Consider the following 17,104-nt stretch of genomic DNA (forward strand, 5'->3'; position numbering starts at 1 on the left):
TCTTGGTGAAGAATATTGAATTCTGGATTGCCAGAAGAACAAACAAATCTGTCTTGGAAAAAGTACAGCGTGAATGTTCCTTAGAAGCGAGGATGGAGATACTTCATCTCACATAATTCAGGCATGTTATTAGGAGGGACCAGACACAGGAAAAGGACATCGTGCTTGGTAGAGTAGAGGGTCAGCAAAAAGGAGGAAGACACTGTAGTTGCAACAATGGGCTCAAGCATAACAATGATTGTGAGGATGGGGCAAGACAACAGCAGTGTTTTCGTCTGTTGTACATATGGTCAGTATTAGTTGGAGCCAACTGGGTGGGACCTAACAACAACATCATTTCCTGATTAATTTTGTTTCATTAGATCCATTTGGTTTTAGTTCAGGTAAATATGACATTATGTTATTGTTCTTTGAAAGATGCTGAAGGACTGGTAATTTTCCACTAACCTTAACCTTAGCCACAAAGTGTTCTTCCCCACCTATCCTGATTAACCCAAATTGAATACCAAGGACTGCAGCCTAGTATTGCTTCCCCTGCTAACACAGCCTCATCTCTAACAAACTCAACCTCATTTCCTACACAGATCCCAAGAATTTTAAGAATAAACAATTCTCAGAACAAAACTACAATCTCAGAAAAAAGAAAACTATTACTGACCTTCCTCAATCTACCTTATTATCTACCTGCTTGTTTTCTTCAGATCATTTGATTAGAGCTGTTCTCCTATTTCTACATTATTTTATTCTATTCACACTCCTACTTCTACAATGCATAAACTAATCTACTGCTCATCTGAAATATTTCAAAAAATTTTTAACAGTCTTCGTACCTACTCCACTGTCCATTTTCCTCCCTTGTGTCCCTCTATCTCTCTCATAAGATTAATACAAAATCTGCGGCAAGTGAGTAGATATGGCACATATCTGGAGCTAAGTTCAGATGATCTTACACAGTCTGACAGAATAGTGTGGTTGGCGATTCCTATTGCAGTGACAGATCGATACCTTCTATTTGTACAGATTTTATCGATACCTTCTATTCGTACAGATTTCATGAACCATCATGAAAATTTAGTAAAATATTCAAGACCATAATTTTCAGTTTCTCTTCTCACAGTCTCTTATTTTACTTCTTTCTCCCTTAAACATTATTCTTATCTTCTCCTGTTGGTGGTAGGTTATAGAAATATCACAATACAAACTTTGGCTGTTGAATTTGGGAGAGAAGTGATATAAAATAATTTCAAATGTTAGAGAAAAACCTAAAAAGATACTTTATTTTTAAAACTAAGCTTTAGAATGCATCAGCAAAGAGGTTTAAAAAAAAGGAACAAAAATATTTAAATAATAAAAATTGATTTTATTTATCTGTGCTTCTGTTTCTGTTTAAAAAAACTATTGTGAATTCTTCATCTTACAAAATCACTCGGAGTCTGAGTGTTTCAACTAAAAAAAAATTCATAGTCTAAATTTACAGATTTCTGACTTTTACAGACATGCCTGTCTCTTCTAGTGTGAGGGAAGAAAATGTCCAGGGAAAATTGCTTCAGAGACAGTGTTCTTGATGAATCTACCCAACTCAGCTACCTATCAATAACATCATCCCAAACCTAGTGCCGCTGAGTCGATTCCGACTTATAGCGACCCTATAGGACAAAGTGTTTTTGATTCAATAACATTATAGCAGCTGGAAAAAAAAAAAGTGTGCTTTTTTAATCTTTTAACATTATTTTTACTAAGTTTTGCTTCCTTCATTATTTCCTATTTCCTTTCATTAAGTATTGCAATTTCATTTATCATAAATACACTATAAGTTTAGGGTGCTAAATGCTAAAACTCATCATTCACAAATACAACACCCTGATATTCATCACATCTACTCCTAAACCAAAATGTTATAGATGTGTCAAGAATATTAAAAACTGTAATTATTTGTGGAACAATTAAGGAGAAGAAAAAAGTAATATTTCCTGCTGTTGAAATTGTCCCTATAAAGAAGCTGGCAATGTTACAATGAATACTTTTTGAGTGCCAGAGAAAAATATGATCTCTATATTTTATTACTTTTCATTGTCTATAAATGAGGGTTTTTAGCTTCTGTACCATCCCCCCGCAGGTTAATTTTACATAAAATGAATTTTCTTTTAAAATGGTTATATGCTAATATAACTCTAGTCCTGGTACATGAAGGTTTCAGTTGTTTTCTGAGGTGTGCTGCTAGAGAGATTATTGCTGGTCACAGAGACCAAAGGATATTGTAAATTTTCATTTCAATAGAGAGTATGTGTTGTTGACTCAGAAAACTTACAGATGCCCAAATACTCTGGCTTCATCAGTATCTCCATAGGCAGAAACAGGGGAGTTAAAAAGCTTGACTATTTTACTTCGCTTTTGATGCTGCATGGATTTGGATGTTGTCCAAGAATTACAGTTAATCAAGCTGCTTGATTACAAAGGGAAATAGTGCAAACTTTGTCACCACTAACTTGCTTAATTGGTATCAATGGCAAATAACAGCTTAAACTTGACCTTATTAATTAGTGAAACCAGCATGTTTTATTTTTTCTTTTGTCAGTGTATTGCACAATTACAGACTGATCTGGTTTTCAGTTATTCTTTCTTCATATTGAATACCTACTATGGGCCAGGACCTTCCATTGGCACTGTTTCAGTAAAAGCAATGCAGGGAATCAAAGCCCAAAGGTAGATGGTAGTGTCATTATTTCTCAGCACCCAGCCTTGCTTTGAAGGGAGGCAGAGGTGTGTGCAAGGAGCAGAGAAGAGTGCCATCCCAGGGAGACTGTGACTCTTAGAGGGTCCATGAAGAGCCAAGTGAGAAACAGATTACCGGGCCTTTCTTTCATGATGCCACTGGGTAGCCAACCTTTAAGTTAGTACTTGAGTTCAAACCAGTGTTTCTCCCAGGGACCACATTTATAGGCTCCTTTTAATCTATTTGGTTTGAGATAAGTTGTTCGTCCTGAACATATGGATTGATATCTTTTACAGTACTGAGAAATATCAGTCTTCACCACTAAGTTATTACCTCTTTTTCTTCTCTTTATTTCTTCTTCTTTTCTTCATTTTCTATATCCCTTAACTTATCATATTTTTCATGTGTGTGTTATGAGTGTATGTGTGTATGTGTGTGTGTGTGTGTGTGCTCACACATGTCGGAGAAAGAAATTTCATTTCCTTATCCTCTGTATAATGGTCTGGGTAATTTTTCAGGCAAAACACAGAACAATCCAAGAAACACACAGATAAAGCAGTGAAGGAAATTGAGAAGGTTATTCAAGAACATAGTGAAAAATTTAATAGGCTACAAGAATAAATAGAGAGACAGCAATCAAAAATTCAGAAGATTAAAAAGTAAAATTTCAGAATTAGACAACTCAATAGAAAGTCAGAAGAGAATTGAGGAAATGGAAGTCAGAATTTGTGAAATGGAAGAAAAAACACCTGGCACCAATATATTCAAAGAAACATCAGATAAAATAATTTTTTAAAAAATGAAGAAACCCTAAGAATCATGTGGGACTCTAACAAGAGAAATGACCTATGAGTGATTGGAGTACCAGAACAGGGAGGGAGAACAGAAAATACAGAGAAAATTGTTGAACATTTCTTGGCAGAAAACTTCCGTGATATCATGAAAGATGAGAAGATATCTATCCAAAATGCTTATCAAATCCCACATAAGGTAGATACCAAAAGAAAGTCACCAAGACATAATATAATCAAACTTGCCAAAACCAAACATAAGGAGAGAATTTTAAGAGCTACTAGGGAAAAACAAAAGTCACCCACAAAGGAAAGTCAATAAGAATAAGCTTGGACTATTCAGCAGAAACCACGCAGGCAAGAAAGCAGAGGTATGACATATATAAAGAATTGAAGGAAAAAAAAAACTGCAAACCAAGAATTATATACCCAGCAAAACTGTCTCTCAGATATGAAGGTGAATTGGGACATTTCCAAATAAACAGAAGTTTAGGGAGTTTGCAAAAACAAAGACAAAACTATAAGAAATACTAAAATGAGTACTCTGATTAGAAAATCAATAATATCAGATATCAAATGAAGACTAGAACACAGAACAGAACAACCAGATATCCACCAAGATAGGCAAGTCACAAAAACAAATCAAGATAAAAAATGCTCAAAACAGGGAAACAGCAATGTCATTATGTAACAGATGACAACATTAAAACAATAAACAGGGATTAAAATGTAGTCATAGATCTTTCATATGGAGAGGAAGTCAAGGAGACATAAAGAAATAAAAGCTAATTTTAAACTTAGAAAAATGGGGGTAAATATTAAGGTAACCACAAAGGAGACTAACAATCCTACAACTGGAAGACATTATGGTAAGTGAAATTAGTCAGTTGAAAAAAGGAAAAATATTGTATGTGACTACTGTTATAAGAACTCGAGAAAAGGTTTAAACACAGAAGAAAATATTCTTTGATGGCTATGAGGGTGGGGAGGGAGGGAGAGGGGTATTAACTAAAAAAATAGTAGACAAGAACTGTTTTAGGTGAAGGGAAAGACAACACGCAATATAGGACAGGTCAGCGCAACTGGACTAAACCAAAGCTAAGAAGTTTCCTGAGTAGAACCGAATGCTTCAAAGGCCAGAGTAGCAAGGGTGGGGGTCTGGGGACCATGGTTTCAGGGGACATCTAGGTCAATTGGCATAACAAAATGTGTTAAGAAAACATTGTGCATACCATTGGGTGAATGGCATCTGGGGTCTTAAACACTAGCAAGCGGCCATCTAAAATGCATCAATTGTTCTCAACCCACTTGGAGTAAATGAGAATGAAAGAACACCAAAGGCACAAGATAATTATGAGCCCAAGAGACAGAAAGAGCCACATAAACCAGAGACTACATCAGCCTGAGACCAGAAGAACTAGATGGTGCCAGGTTATAAACGATGACTGCCCTGACAGGGAACACAACAGAGAATCCCTGATGAAGCAAGAGAACAGTGGGATGCAGACCTCAAGTTCTCGTAAAAAGGCCAGACTTAATGGTCTGACTGAGACTAGAAGGGCCCCGGACGTCATAGAACCTGGACCTTCTGTTAGCCCAAGACTGGAACCAAAGGTAGAAAATGATACAGGTGAGGAGTGAGTTTCTTGGCTCAAGCAGACAGATAAGACTACGTGGGCAGCTCCTGTCTGGAGGCGAGATGAGAAGGCAGAGGGGGACGTAGATGGCTGAATGGACATGGAGAATACAGAATGGAGAGGATGAGTGTGCTGTCTCATTAGAGGGAGAGAAACTAGGAGTACATAACAAGGCATATAAAAGTTTTTGTATGACAGACTAATTTGTAAACTTTCATTTAAAGCACAATTAAAAAAAGAATTCCCAACAACAACCAAAAAGCTCTGGCCCAGATGGTGTCACTGGAGAATTCTACCTAACATTTAGAGAAGTGCTCACACCAGTACTACTCAAACCAGTTCAGACCATAGAAAAGGAAGAAATACTCCCAAATTCATGCCATGAAACCAGCATAATGCTGATACCAAAGCCAGGCAGAGGCACCATAAAAAAAAGAAAATCATAGCCCAATATCTCTCATGAATATAGATGAAAAAATCTAGTCAATAGAATTCAGTGTCGTAACAACAACAAAAAAAATACACTATAACCACTTAGGATTCATACCAGGTATACGAAGATGGTTCAACACTAGGAAATCAACTTATTCCACCACATAAATAAAACAAACAAACAAAAAGAATCAGAAGATCATCTCAATAGACACCGAAAAGGCGTCTTATAAAGTTCAATGCCCTTTCTGGATAAAAACTCTCAATAAGATTGGAATAGAAGGGAAATTCCTCAACAAATAAAAGGTATCTATACAAAACCAACAGCCAACATCATTCTCAATGGAGAGAGGCTGAAAGCACTCCCCCTGAGGACAGAAACAAGAAGGATGCCTTTTATCCTCATTCCTATTTAACATTGTGCTGGAAGTCATAGTTACAGCAATAAGGCAAGAAAAAGAAATAAAGGGCATCCAAATTCTAAAGGAAAAAAACAGTAAAACTATCTCTTTTTGCAGATGATATGATCCTATACATAAAAAAACCCAAATATTCCACAAGAAAACTCCTGGAACTAATAGAAAGATTCAGCAGAGTTGCAGGATACAAGGTGAACATATAAAAATCAGCTAGTTTCCTCTACCTCAACAAAAAAGACTTTGAAAATTAAATCAGGAAAACAATATCATTTATAACAACCCCTAAAAAGATGAAATAGGAATAAATATAACTAAGGATGTAAAAGACCTGTACAAAGAAAACTGCAAAACACTACTGCAAGAAACCAAAAGAGACCTACGTAAGTGGAAAAACGTATCATGTTCATCTACAGGGAGACTCAACATTGTGGAAATGTCAATTCGACACAAAGCGATCTACAAATATCAACAACATTCTTTAACGACACGGAAAAACTAATCACTAACTTTATACGGAAAGAGGCCCCGGTTGAGTAAAGTATTATTGAAGGAAAAGGATAAAGTAGGAGGACTCACACTACCTGATCTCAGAACTTATTATACAGCCACAGCAGTCAAAACAGCCTGGTACTGACAGGCACATAGATCAGTGGAACAGAATCAAGAACCCAGATGTAAATCCATCTACCTATAGCCACCTAGTCTTTGAAAAGGCCCAAAGTCCATTAAATAGGAAAAAGACAGTCTTTTAAACAAATAGTGCTCGCAAAACTGGATGTCCATCTGTTAAAAAATGAAACAGGACTCATACCTCACACCATACACAAAAAACTAACTCAAAACGGATCACAGACCAAAATATAAAACCTAACATGATAAAGGTCATGGAAGAAAAAATAGGGACAACACTAGGGACCCTAATACATGGCATAAAGAGAATACAAACTGCATCTAACAATGCACAACCACCAGAAGATGAACTAAATAAATGGGATCTTTTAAAAACTAAACACTTATACTCATCAAACGACTTTGTCAAAAGAGTAAAAAGAGAGCGAACCCACAGACTTGGGAAAAAAATTTGTCTATAACATTTGCTACAAGGATCTAATCTCTAAAATCTGTAGAATACTTCAGTACTTCAATGACGAAGAAGCAAATAATCCAATTAAAAAATGGTAGTGGGTATGACCAGACACTTCACCAAAGAAGATGTTCAGGTAGCTAATAGACATAAGGAGATGCTTGTAATTGTTAGCATTACAGAAAAGTAAATCAAAACTGCAATGAGATACCACCTAACCCCGACCTTACTGGCATGAATCAAAAAAACAGAAAATAAAAAATGTTGGAGAGGTTGCCAGGAGATTGGAACTCTTATGCACTTCTGGTGGAAATTTAAAATGGTACATTCACTAAGGAAAATGAAATGGCACCCCCTTTAAAAGCTAAAAATAGAAATGCCATATAATCCAGCAAACCCTCTCCTAGGAATACATCCTAGAGAAATACGAGCCATCACACCGACTGTCATATACACCCAGTAAACCCAATGCCATCGAGTCAATTCATATACACATCCGTGTTAATTGCAGCATTATTCACAATAGCAAACAGATGGAAACAACCTAAGTGCCCATCAACAGGTAAGTGGATAAACAAACTATGGTATATGCATGCAATGAAATACTGCACAATGATAAAGAACAATGATGAATCCGTGAAACATCTTACGATCAATATGGATGAATCTGAAGAGCATTATGCTGAGTGAAATAAGTCAGTCACAAAAGGACAAATATTGTACAAGACCAGTATTATAAAAATCTAAGAAAAAATTTACACACAGAAAAAAAAACTGATGATTATGAGAAAGGGGAAGGAAGGGATGGGGAAGAGAAATCAGTAAGTAGATAGTAGACAAGCGTTAAAGTTGGTGAAGGGAAAGACAACACACAATATAGGGGAAGTCATTACAGCTTGACCAAGGCAAAGTCATAGAAGCTTCCTAGACACATCCAAACACCTTGAGGGACCGATTTACTGGGGCTGAGGGCTGGGGAACGTGGTCTCGGAGGACATATATTTCAACTGGCATAACACAGTTCATAAGGAAAATGCTCTACATCCTACTTTGGCATCTGGGGTCTTAAAGGCTTTCAAGTGGCCATCTGAGATACATCTTTTGGTCCTATTACTCAGAGCAAAGGAGAATGAAGGAAACCAAAGACACAAGGAAACTATTAGTCCAAAGGACTAATGGGCCACATGAGTCACAGTCTCTTCCAGCCTGAGCCCAGAACTAGATGGTGCCTGGCTGTCACCACCAACTGCTCTGACAAGGATCACAACAGAGGGTGCCAGACAGAGCAGGAAAAAAAAATGTAGAACGAAATTCAAATTCACAAAAAAAGACCAGACTTACTGATCTGACAGAGGCTTGAGGAATCCCCGAGACTGTGGTCCCCAGACAACCTGGTAACTCAGAACTAAAGACACTGCCGAAGTCCACCTTTCAGCCAAAGATTAGACAGGTCCATAAAACAGCCAATAATATGTGTGAGGAACATGCTTCTTAGTTCAATCAAGTTTATGAGAACAAATGGGCAAAACCTCCCAAAAGTAAAGGCAAGAAGGCAGGAAGGGACAGGAAATCTGGATGAATGAACGCAGAGAACCCAGGGTTGAAAAGGAAGGGAGAGGGTGCTGACACACCAATGTCACAAGACAATTTGTGTATATATTTTTGAATAGAAAACTAATTTGCATTGTAAACTTTCACCTAAAGCACAATAAAATAAAATTCAAAAAACCTATATTAGAAAGTGATTATTTAGATACTAACTGCAAATGCTAATGGCATGCCCTATTTACATTACTGAAGTTGGTATACTGATTAAATCAGATTCCAATCTATATGATCCCATGATCATTGATTTTGTAATGCTCACAGCCATCGATGATATTGAAACAGAAAGCAATTAGCATTCCCAACCTTAGGGATGAAGCTAAAGCCATTTAGAAAATTTTGGCTGAATACTGAGGCTTACATCAAACTTTATTACATCTCTAGTTAGAAAGATACCAAAATGGGAATCAGTAGGGGAAAGAAAATGGCATGCCTTTTCTAGGGCTCTTGTACCAAATAATCACAAATTGGGTGGTTTGTAAGATAAAAATGTATTGTCTCCCAGCTCCTAAGTCTGAGGTCAATGTGTCACCCATGTTGATTCCTTCTTAGGCTTTATGAGAGAGTCTGTTCCATGCCTCTTTCCCAGCTTCCTGTAGCTCTAGGCATTCCTTGTCTTGTAGCTGCATCATCACACGGCATTCTTCCCTCTGTCTATCTCTGTTTATCCTCTTGCTTTTTAATAAGGATAAAAATGTATGATTAAAACTTTCCTAACTGATAACATTTGCAAAGACGCTATTCCCAAACAGGGTTATGATCACAGGTACAGGTATTATGACTTCAATATATCTTTTTTGGGAGGACACAATTCAACCATAATATGAATTGGATTGTGCCCCCCAAAAAGTTATGTCAACTTGGCTAGGCAATTATTCTCAGTATTCTATGGTTGTCCACTATTTTGTGACCTGATGTGATTATTCTGTGTGTTATAAATCCGTTAGAATTGATGTTAATGAGGCAGGACTCAATCTACAGGATAAGGTTTTATGTTGAATCAACTTCTGTTGAGATATAAAAGAGAGAAACTAGCAGAAAGAGAGACGGGTCTCCTACCACCAAGAAAGCAGAGCTGGGAGCAGAGCACATCCTTTGGACCACTGAGAAGCTCATAAATCAGGGAAATATCAATAACAAGGACTTTCCCCAGAACTGACAGAGCAAGAAAGCCTTCCCTGGGAGCTTGCATTCTGAATTTGGACTTCTAGCCTCCTAAATTGTACGAGTATAAACTTTTGTTTGTTAAAGCCATCTATTTTGGTGTTTCTGTTATAGCATCACTAGATAACTAAGACAATCCATAACAAAGGTCTGTATTAATCTCAATGTAATATACAATATTTGAAGGCATCCAAGCATTAAAGAAAGGAAACTTTAGATGTGTTAGAATAACATGCCATATTCAGTCAATATTAAAATGTAATTTCAAAGCAGATGAGTGTATAGCTGTGTAAAGTAATTATAAAACAATATACTGACAAAGATACAGTAAAAATTCAAAACAAGTTAGTGAGAGAATTATTAATTCATTAACCCTATTACTTTTTTGATTACATTCATATTCTATATTTATTTTTTCTTGTAAACTGTAGTGTTGTATGTGAGTGATTATAGTGGTTAAAAACATAATATAACTTATCCCCCCAAAGATCATTTATTTCTATGGAATAAATGTTTTGGAAAATAATAAAAGCAAGATCAAATAGAAGGCATGGATCATCATCTCCCTTTTACCTGGTAAATTCTAATCAATACCTCTTTCTGCAAAAAGGTTTATTTGCTGCACGTTTAAATTTGGCTAAGGTCATGAGTCAAAAACTATAGGAAAAAATGCAATTGATAGTATTAGCTAAGTCACCAACTCTTTTTTCAACACTCTCGTCTTCCAATTATTGTGGCCAGGGTTTGAATGGGCAAAAGGGAATACCAAAAGAAATACTAACAAGGCACATATCAAACAAGCCTCTATAAGTTAAGTCCCTCATACTGGTCAATAGGGATAGGGAATTAAGAACAGTACTCATTTTCAGAATTTTGAATGAGAAGTAGTGAGGTGGAATAAAAAAATACAAAACAGTTTTTGCTGCAACTAGAATACACACTTTTAACAAATTTTTAGCTTTCTATATTTTATGCAAACCAAAAATGCTGAGATGATATAAACACATGGATGTACTAAACGTTAATAAAAAAAAAAAGTTTATATATGTTTATGTAGAAAAGAGGCAAGTAATTCTCCCAGTAAGAGATGTCTGTCCTGTTATTTCTCCAATAACATGTATGAATTTATTGCTTAGAATAAGTAAATGTTTTATTGACTGAAGTGTCAGTTGTATGGATTTAGATAATAGAAAGTATACACAAGACTTTCAGTATACACCCAGGGAAGATTTATTACAGGGAAAGTCACAGCAGTGCAGCAGCGAGAAAAATGAATGCCTCATTAGTGAGGTCCGGGACAGACAGCATCCAGGGTCCTATCTCAACCACACAGGGAGTTTTCTCTCAGGATCACAAACGAAAACTTTAGGTGATAATTGGTCTTAGGAAAGGCATAGTCTCATTCCATAAAGAGGCTTTCACAGATCCCTAGGAAAGGAGCCTAACCCAGGATATCTGAACAGGCTGAATAAAAAGAAAACAAGATAGCCTAATAGCAACCAGGGAATAAACATACACGTGCACATCTTTATTTAGCAACACTCAGAAGCTGTAAGTTGTCAGACTCAAGCACATTCACTAATAGTTAATACATTTTATTTCAGTTTGGCCAAAGATCAGCACCACAATTGCAGGGAACAATGGAAATAAGCACAGAGTTACAACAGACCAGTTGAATTAACCCTTATGTCAATGCTAATAGGAGGGATAGCTCTATTCTTGAAGGAAAATAAGAAGGTTTTTCTTTGTCAAGAGCTTTGTAGTGATTAACTTCTCTAAACCAACCTTCATGGCCTCGTTTCTCAGGCTGTATATGATTGGATTAAGGGAAGGGGGCAACACAATATATAAAGCAGATAGAATGAGATCATTGAAGGATGCAGACCCTAAAATAGGTTTTAGATAAGCACCAAAGGCAGTTGAGAGGAACAGTACAACCACTGCCAGGTGTGGGAGGCAAGTGGAGTAGGCTTTTGACTGTCCTTCTATGGATGGAATCTTCCTGACAGTGGAGAAGATGCAAATGTAAGAGATGATGATACAAACAAAGCAGCAGAAATCTAGTACTGCATTAATGAGAATGAGTGCAATCTCTGCAAATATATATTCTGAGCAAGAAATAGCTAACAACTGGGGAATATCGCAGAAGAATTGTTGAATTTCACTGACTCCACAGTAAGATAAAGAAAAGGTAACTGCAGTGTGTATCACACACATCAAACCACCACTGAGCCAAGACAGAGATGCCATCTGCACACACTTGGCCCTGTTCATGATGACTTCATAGTGCATCGGATGGCAGATGGCAGCATAGCGGTCAATGGCCATCGCTGTGAGGAGGAACAGCTCTGTGGTTGCTGAAAAGATCACCAGAAAGAGCTGGATGACACAGCCAAGGAAAGAGATGTAGTTGCTGTGGGTCAAGGAGTTGACAATAGCTTTGGGCACAACTGCAGAAATGAGGCAAAGATCAAAGAGGGAGAGATACCTTAAGAAGAAGTACATGGGTTTGTGAAGGCATGGGTCCAAAGTGGTTATGGTGATAATGAGACCATTCTGCATCAGGGCTGCCAGGTAAATCACTATGGAAGTCCCAGCTTGTAATAACTGAAGCTTCCACGGGCCAGAAAAACCCACGAGAAGAAATTCTGTCACCGCTGAGATATTGTTCATTCTCATTGGAGTAATCTGCATTAAAAAATACAAAAGTCATGAGTAAAGGGATAAAGAATACTAATTGTTCCTATATAATGCTAAACACACATCAACCAATTAAAATGAGAGCTTTAATAGTAAATTCTCTTGTCCATGAAAAATTGAAAAATCGTTCATTGTTCACATGTGCCAGATGTATTCTGTTTTATCAAGTTGTCTGTGTGTATGTGATACCTTGAGTTCAGCCATATAAACAGATTGTTGACCATGCTACTTCTTATCATCAGATTTGCAGAACAAAGGAGCCTGTGTATCAGGGAGATAGATCTTTATTCACACGTGATAGGAAGTGAAGGAAAAACCATGGACTCTTTATTTTGTCCACGCTACAGTCTATGTCCATTTTGCTTTCAATTTTTGTCTGTCAATCCATTTGATTATTTGATTTATAGTTAAAATTTATTTTTATATATTTTTCTTATAAATAAACTTGAAATATTGGGGATTCCTGTCTTCATATTATGGTAAATTCCTTTCCTCTTACTCTACTTGAACTTCTCTCATATCTTCTGTGATTTAAAAATTTTTGTTTAAAATGGATTACATTTCTTATTCCCAGAGCTTCTTCTTTTAACCTTCTGTGTTTCACTGTTCTCTTCCCTGACCATTTCATATGCTTTCAGTTATCGAGTTTCCAATCTTATGGGTTCATTTCTTATATTCTTAAACTTATTTCAATGGATAAAGAGATAGATAGAAATAGGTACATATATGCTTGCCTGTGTTTAATTTAATATTGATATTCAACATAAAGACGTAAGAAATGATACACTTCTATCTACAATTCTATCCTTATTTCCTTTGTCTGTATTCTAAATTCTAATCCCCTGTTTCCACCCCTCTGAGGGACATTTTACTTAGATATCCTAACTCCTTCCAGTATTTGTCTAAATGTAATCATATATTAAATGAAAAATTCTATATACTTCTTTATTTACTTTAAAATTGACCAACGCTTTGGAGGGCAAAATGAAAAAGGGTTAGAAACATGTATGTTATATAATACCTATGTATTTGTCTATATCTCTCTCTTACATCAGTATTGTTTTCTACTACTGTAGTTGAGATACATATCTGACAATAGTTGTGTTTTGTCTTCTTTTTTTCCTACGAATGGCCCTCTTTATTTACGAATTCTGTTAATTCAAGTGCCTGGTAAAGGATAAAAAGAACTCAGTTTGAAAATAATGGGTGGATAAATTCAGTCTAAAATGCTGAAATCAACCAACTCATGCTCTTTTCCAAGTAAGGAGTAAACAGTGGTAAACCTTTCATATGGATGTTTGTCACTTTCTTCAGTGCACATATTAAATATTCCTTCATTTAAATCTCTAGCTTCTTTAAGATATGCTTTTTCCCCTTAGTCTGGTCCCAAGGTTCTTACTTCTCCCTGAATAGCATGTGTTCTTTGCTTTCTATATCTCCTGTTTCATTCTTTGAATAGTGTAGATTGGTGAAAAATAAGTGAATGTGGGAACTGTTTTGATTGATTATGGGGGCAATAGTTTTGCTATCATATTTTATTGGAATAAAATCGCTCAAAACTGTTAATTTCAAAAGCACATCTATTTAAGAGTTTTCAAATGTATCAGAGTAGTGATGAGATGTATTGTTGATTTATTGTCGTATTGATCTCCTCTATAAAAGCTCTAAACACTATGGATTCTTCATGGTACCAAAAATATATTTCTTATGAACCAGTAAAATGCTATAATTTACAGCAACCTAATTTTTTTTATATGAATCAATAACAGGAGTTGGTCAATGAGATCTTAGCATACAATCCCAATAACATTCGCTAATTTTTAATGCTAATGTAGTGGAAAATTATGTATGCCTTTTTAAGATTCATTTTTTCTTCATTTCTTTATTACTTCCTGCTCACAACTAAAATAAACTTTACCTAAAATTCTCAATGAATTGATCATTGTTGTAGTAGTCTGGGTACCCTATCATGTCACAATGCAATTATGTAAATAACTGTTTCAAAGTGTGATATATTTCTGAACCAAAATTCTATAACAGTCAAGACTCCTAAAATAATTTCTTTTTGAACTCATGTTTCAGAAAATATGTTAAAAAATAATTAACTTCCCTGTAGCCTGCACTTCAGAGACAGGTGTTTTAGTGATCTTAAAATACACATTCAATCTCTCTACAATTTTTTGTTTTTAAAGGTGAAATAATATTTTTCTCTCAGAACTATTCTTTTACATCTGATATTATAAATGGCAACTATAATACAAGAAAATTAAAACTCACCACGATCTGGTGTATAGAAAATGGAAGGGTCAACAGGCTTTTGAAGTAGTTGACGGTAAAAGAATTACTGAGCAATAACCAGGTGGACAATATTAACTTTCAAATATTGAGAAATGCCCTCCCTAAAAAACACTCTCTTGACTTTAGCAAATGCAAATGTTGGCAACAAAAAGCAGAACAAGGATGGGAGTGACTTTATCTATGTTGCCTTTCTCCCAAACACTTGAGCTCTGACATAGTCCGGAGGGAAATTAATTCACTATCATTGAAACTGACTTCTTAATCAGTCTTCACAATTATAGGAGATGAATCTTGGCCTTCTCTTACATGTGAAAATTGAGTACTACAACTGACTTTTATTTCTATCAATAAGCAACTTCAGTGAACACTCTAATGTAATCACCCAACCCAAACACCAAACCTGGTGCCCTTGAGTCGATTCCGACACATAACAAATCTCCATAATTAGTGAGAAGACACTTAAGGAATGTATTTTTATAATAATTCATTCAATAATTGTATAAATTCAAGAATGCATACAATAATTGAAACATGCAGATACTGAAATAAAATATATGAGAAGACCCTTCTGAAATTATACAACATTGCCATCAAAAATGTATTTATGTTATATTTATCATACATTTTGGATAAAAAATCATACTTTGAAATAGGGGACAACAATAGTTACGCATGTATTCTTCATAAGGGCTCAAAATCTGCTAAGAATATTCACATAACACAGTGATACCATTAAGTAGAATTAAAAACACAAAAAGATATGAAATATTTTATTTTCAATTTGTGTAACTTTATTCTAATAAAATTTCCTTGGCAATATTTTAGAATATCTTATAGATACACAAAGACCTAAAGAATATGAATAAAATCAGTGAAACATAAGTTTTGACATAATCATCTTTCCCGGTGCAATGAAATGAGCAAGCTCCTTTGAGTATTTGTTTTATGGAGCATTAAAATGCATGTAAGAAGGTGACAAATGTCACACTCGCTTGGATATTTTAATCAAATTAAACTGAATGCAGTGATGTGGAAAGTATAAAAAAGGAAAATTAAACATGGGAAATAGGATGGCAGAGTTTAAAGATGTGGAAATCAGTAATCAGAAGTCTCAGGTTAAAGTTCTGATGCAGTTACATATCGGCTGCCTGACCTTGGGTAGTCACCCTGGTGGCACAGTTGTTAAGCATTTGGCTGCTAACCAAAAGGTCAGCAGTATGAATCCACCAACCGCTCCTTGGAAACCTTATGGGGCAGTTCTACTCTTAACTCTGTCCTATCAGGTTGCTATGTGTTGGAATTGACTCAACAGAAAGTTTTTTTTTTTTTTGACCTGGGTAAAAGTTACTGAATGCCTCCTTTGTGTCAGCTACCTGATGGAGAATGGGAGCACAAAGTTAGAAAAGATACAATCCCTTCTCTGGAAAAGTTTACATGAATGGAAGAAATTATAGCTAAAAATTCTATACACATAGTCCAGAATTCCAGCCTACAAACTATAGAACCAATTTTCACAAAATGCCATTTAATCTTATAAATTGTTTCTGCCTATACATTAGTGCACCCTCCTTTCCTTTAAGGAAGCAACACCTTGATAATCTTCTAAGGACTCACTCTCTTTCCATATTATGTGGGTGGGACTGGCTTTGTCCCTACCCCACGGCCCCTCCATGGGTAGGCATCAGAGATGACCACAAGGGTTGGTCCAGGAAGAGGTGATCAGGCAAGCCAAGCTGATGAGACATAATCCTAAGACTTTTATTAGAACTACTGCAAAAAATAAGCTCCTATTCCATCAAGGATGGTAGGTTATGAATATGAAGCTGCCATCTCATCACCACTTGCAATAAGCCACCTTTGAACCATGCCAAGAGATAGGAAAGCAGAGTTAAGAGATGGAGAATGGCAGATCCCTGGATATTTTGTTGGATCATTTGTATCTGTTAAAAATAAGATTTTGTATTAATTCAAAAGAATAATACAATATTTGTCTGCTATATGATTTGATAAATGATTTTCAGATTGGGGAAATGTTTTCTTCCCGCAAAAAGAAAACACTTCCAGAGAATGGACATTTCACAAAGACTTATTTTTTCCTTAATGAATACAAATTTTCATGGTGATGAGTACTTAATGGTTACTGATTTAGCCTTAAAAAGTAGGTCCTGAGAATTTGACCCTTTACACATTTGTGGATATAAGACTTCTTGAAATTAAAAGTAAGAAAGCATGCACTCTTTTTCATTAAATCCACGAGGTAA

At 35.8% G+C, this 17,104-nt stretch overlaps 1 protein-coding gene across 1 annotated transcript; it reads right to left on the bottom strand.

Annotated features, from left to right (window-relative positions):
- Positions 1-11,558: 11,558 nt before the first annotated feature.
- Positions 11,559-12,518, bottom strand: LOC126067763 (olfactory receptor 14A16-like). The gene has a single exon (XM_049869990.1). It carries the CDS (start codon positions 12,516-12,518, stop codon positions 11,559-11,561), a length of 960 nt encoding a protein of 319 aa, XP_049725947.1.
- Positions 12,519-17,104: the final 4,586 nt, after the last annotated feature.

Source organism: Elephas maximus, chromosome 2, assembly GCF_024166365.1.
Source record: "Elephas maximus indicus isolate mEleMax1 chromosome 2, mEleMax1 primary haplotype, whole genome shotgun sequence".
Lineage (NCBI taxonomy): Eukaryota > Metazoa > Chordata > Mammalia > Proboscidea > Elephantidae > Elephas > Elephas maximus.

Coding starts and splice junctions, on each gene's coding strand:
- LOC126067763 (XM_049869990.1), bottom strand. CDS start 12,518: ATGAACAATATCTCAGCGGTGACAGAATTTCTTCTCGTGGGTTTTTCT.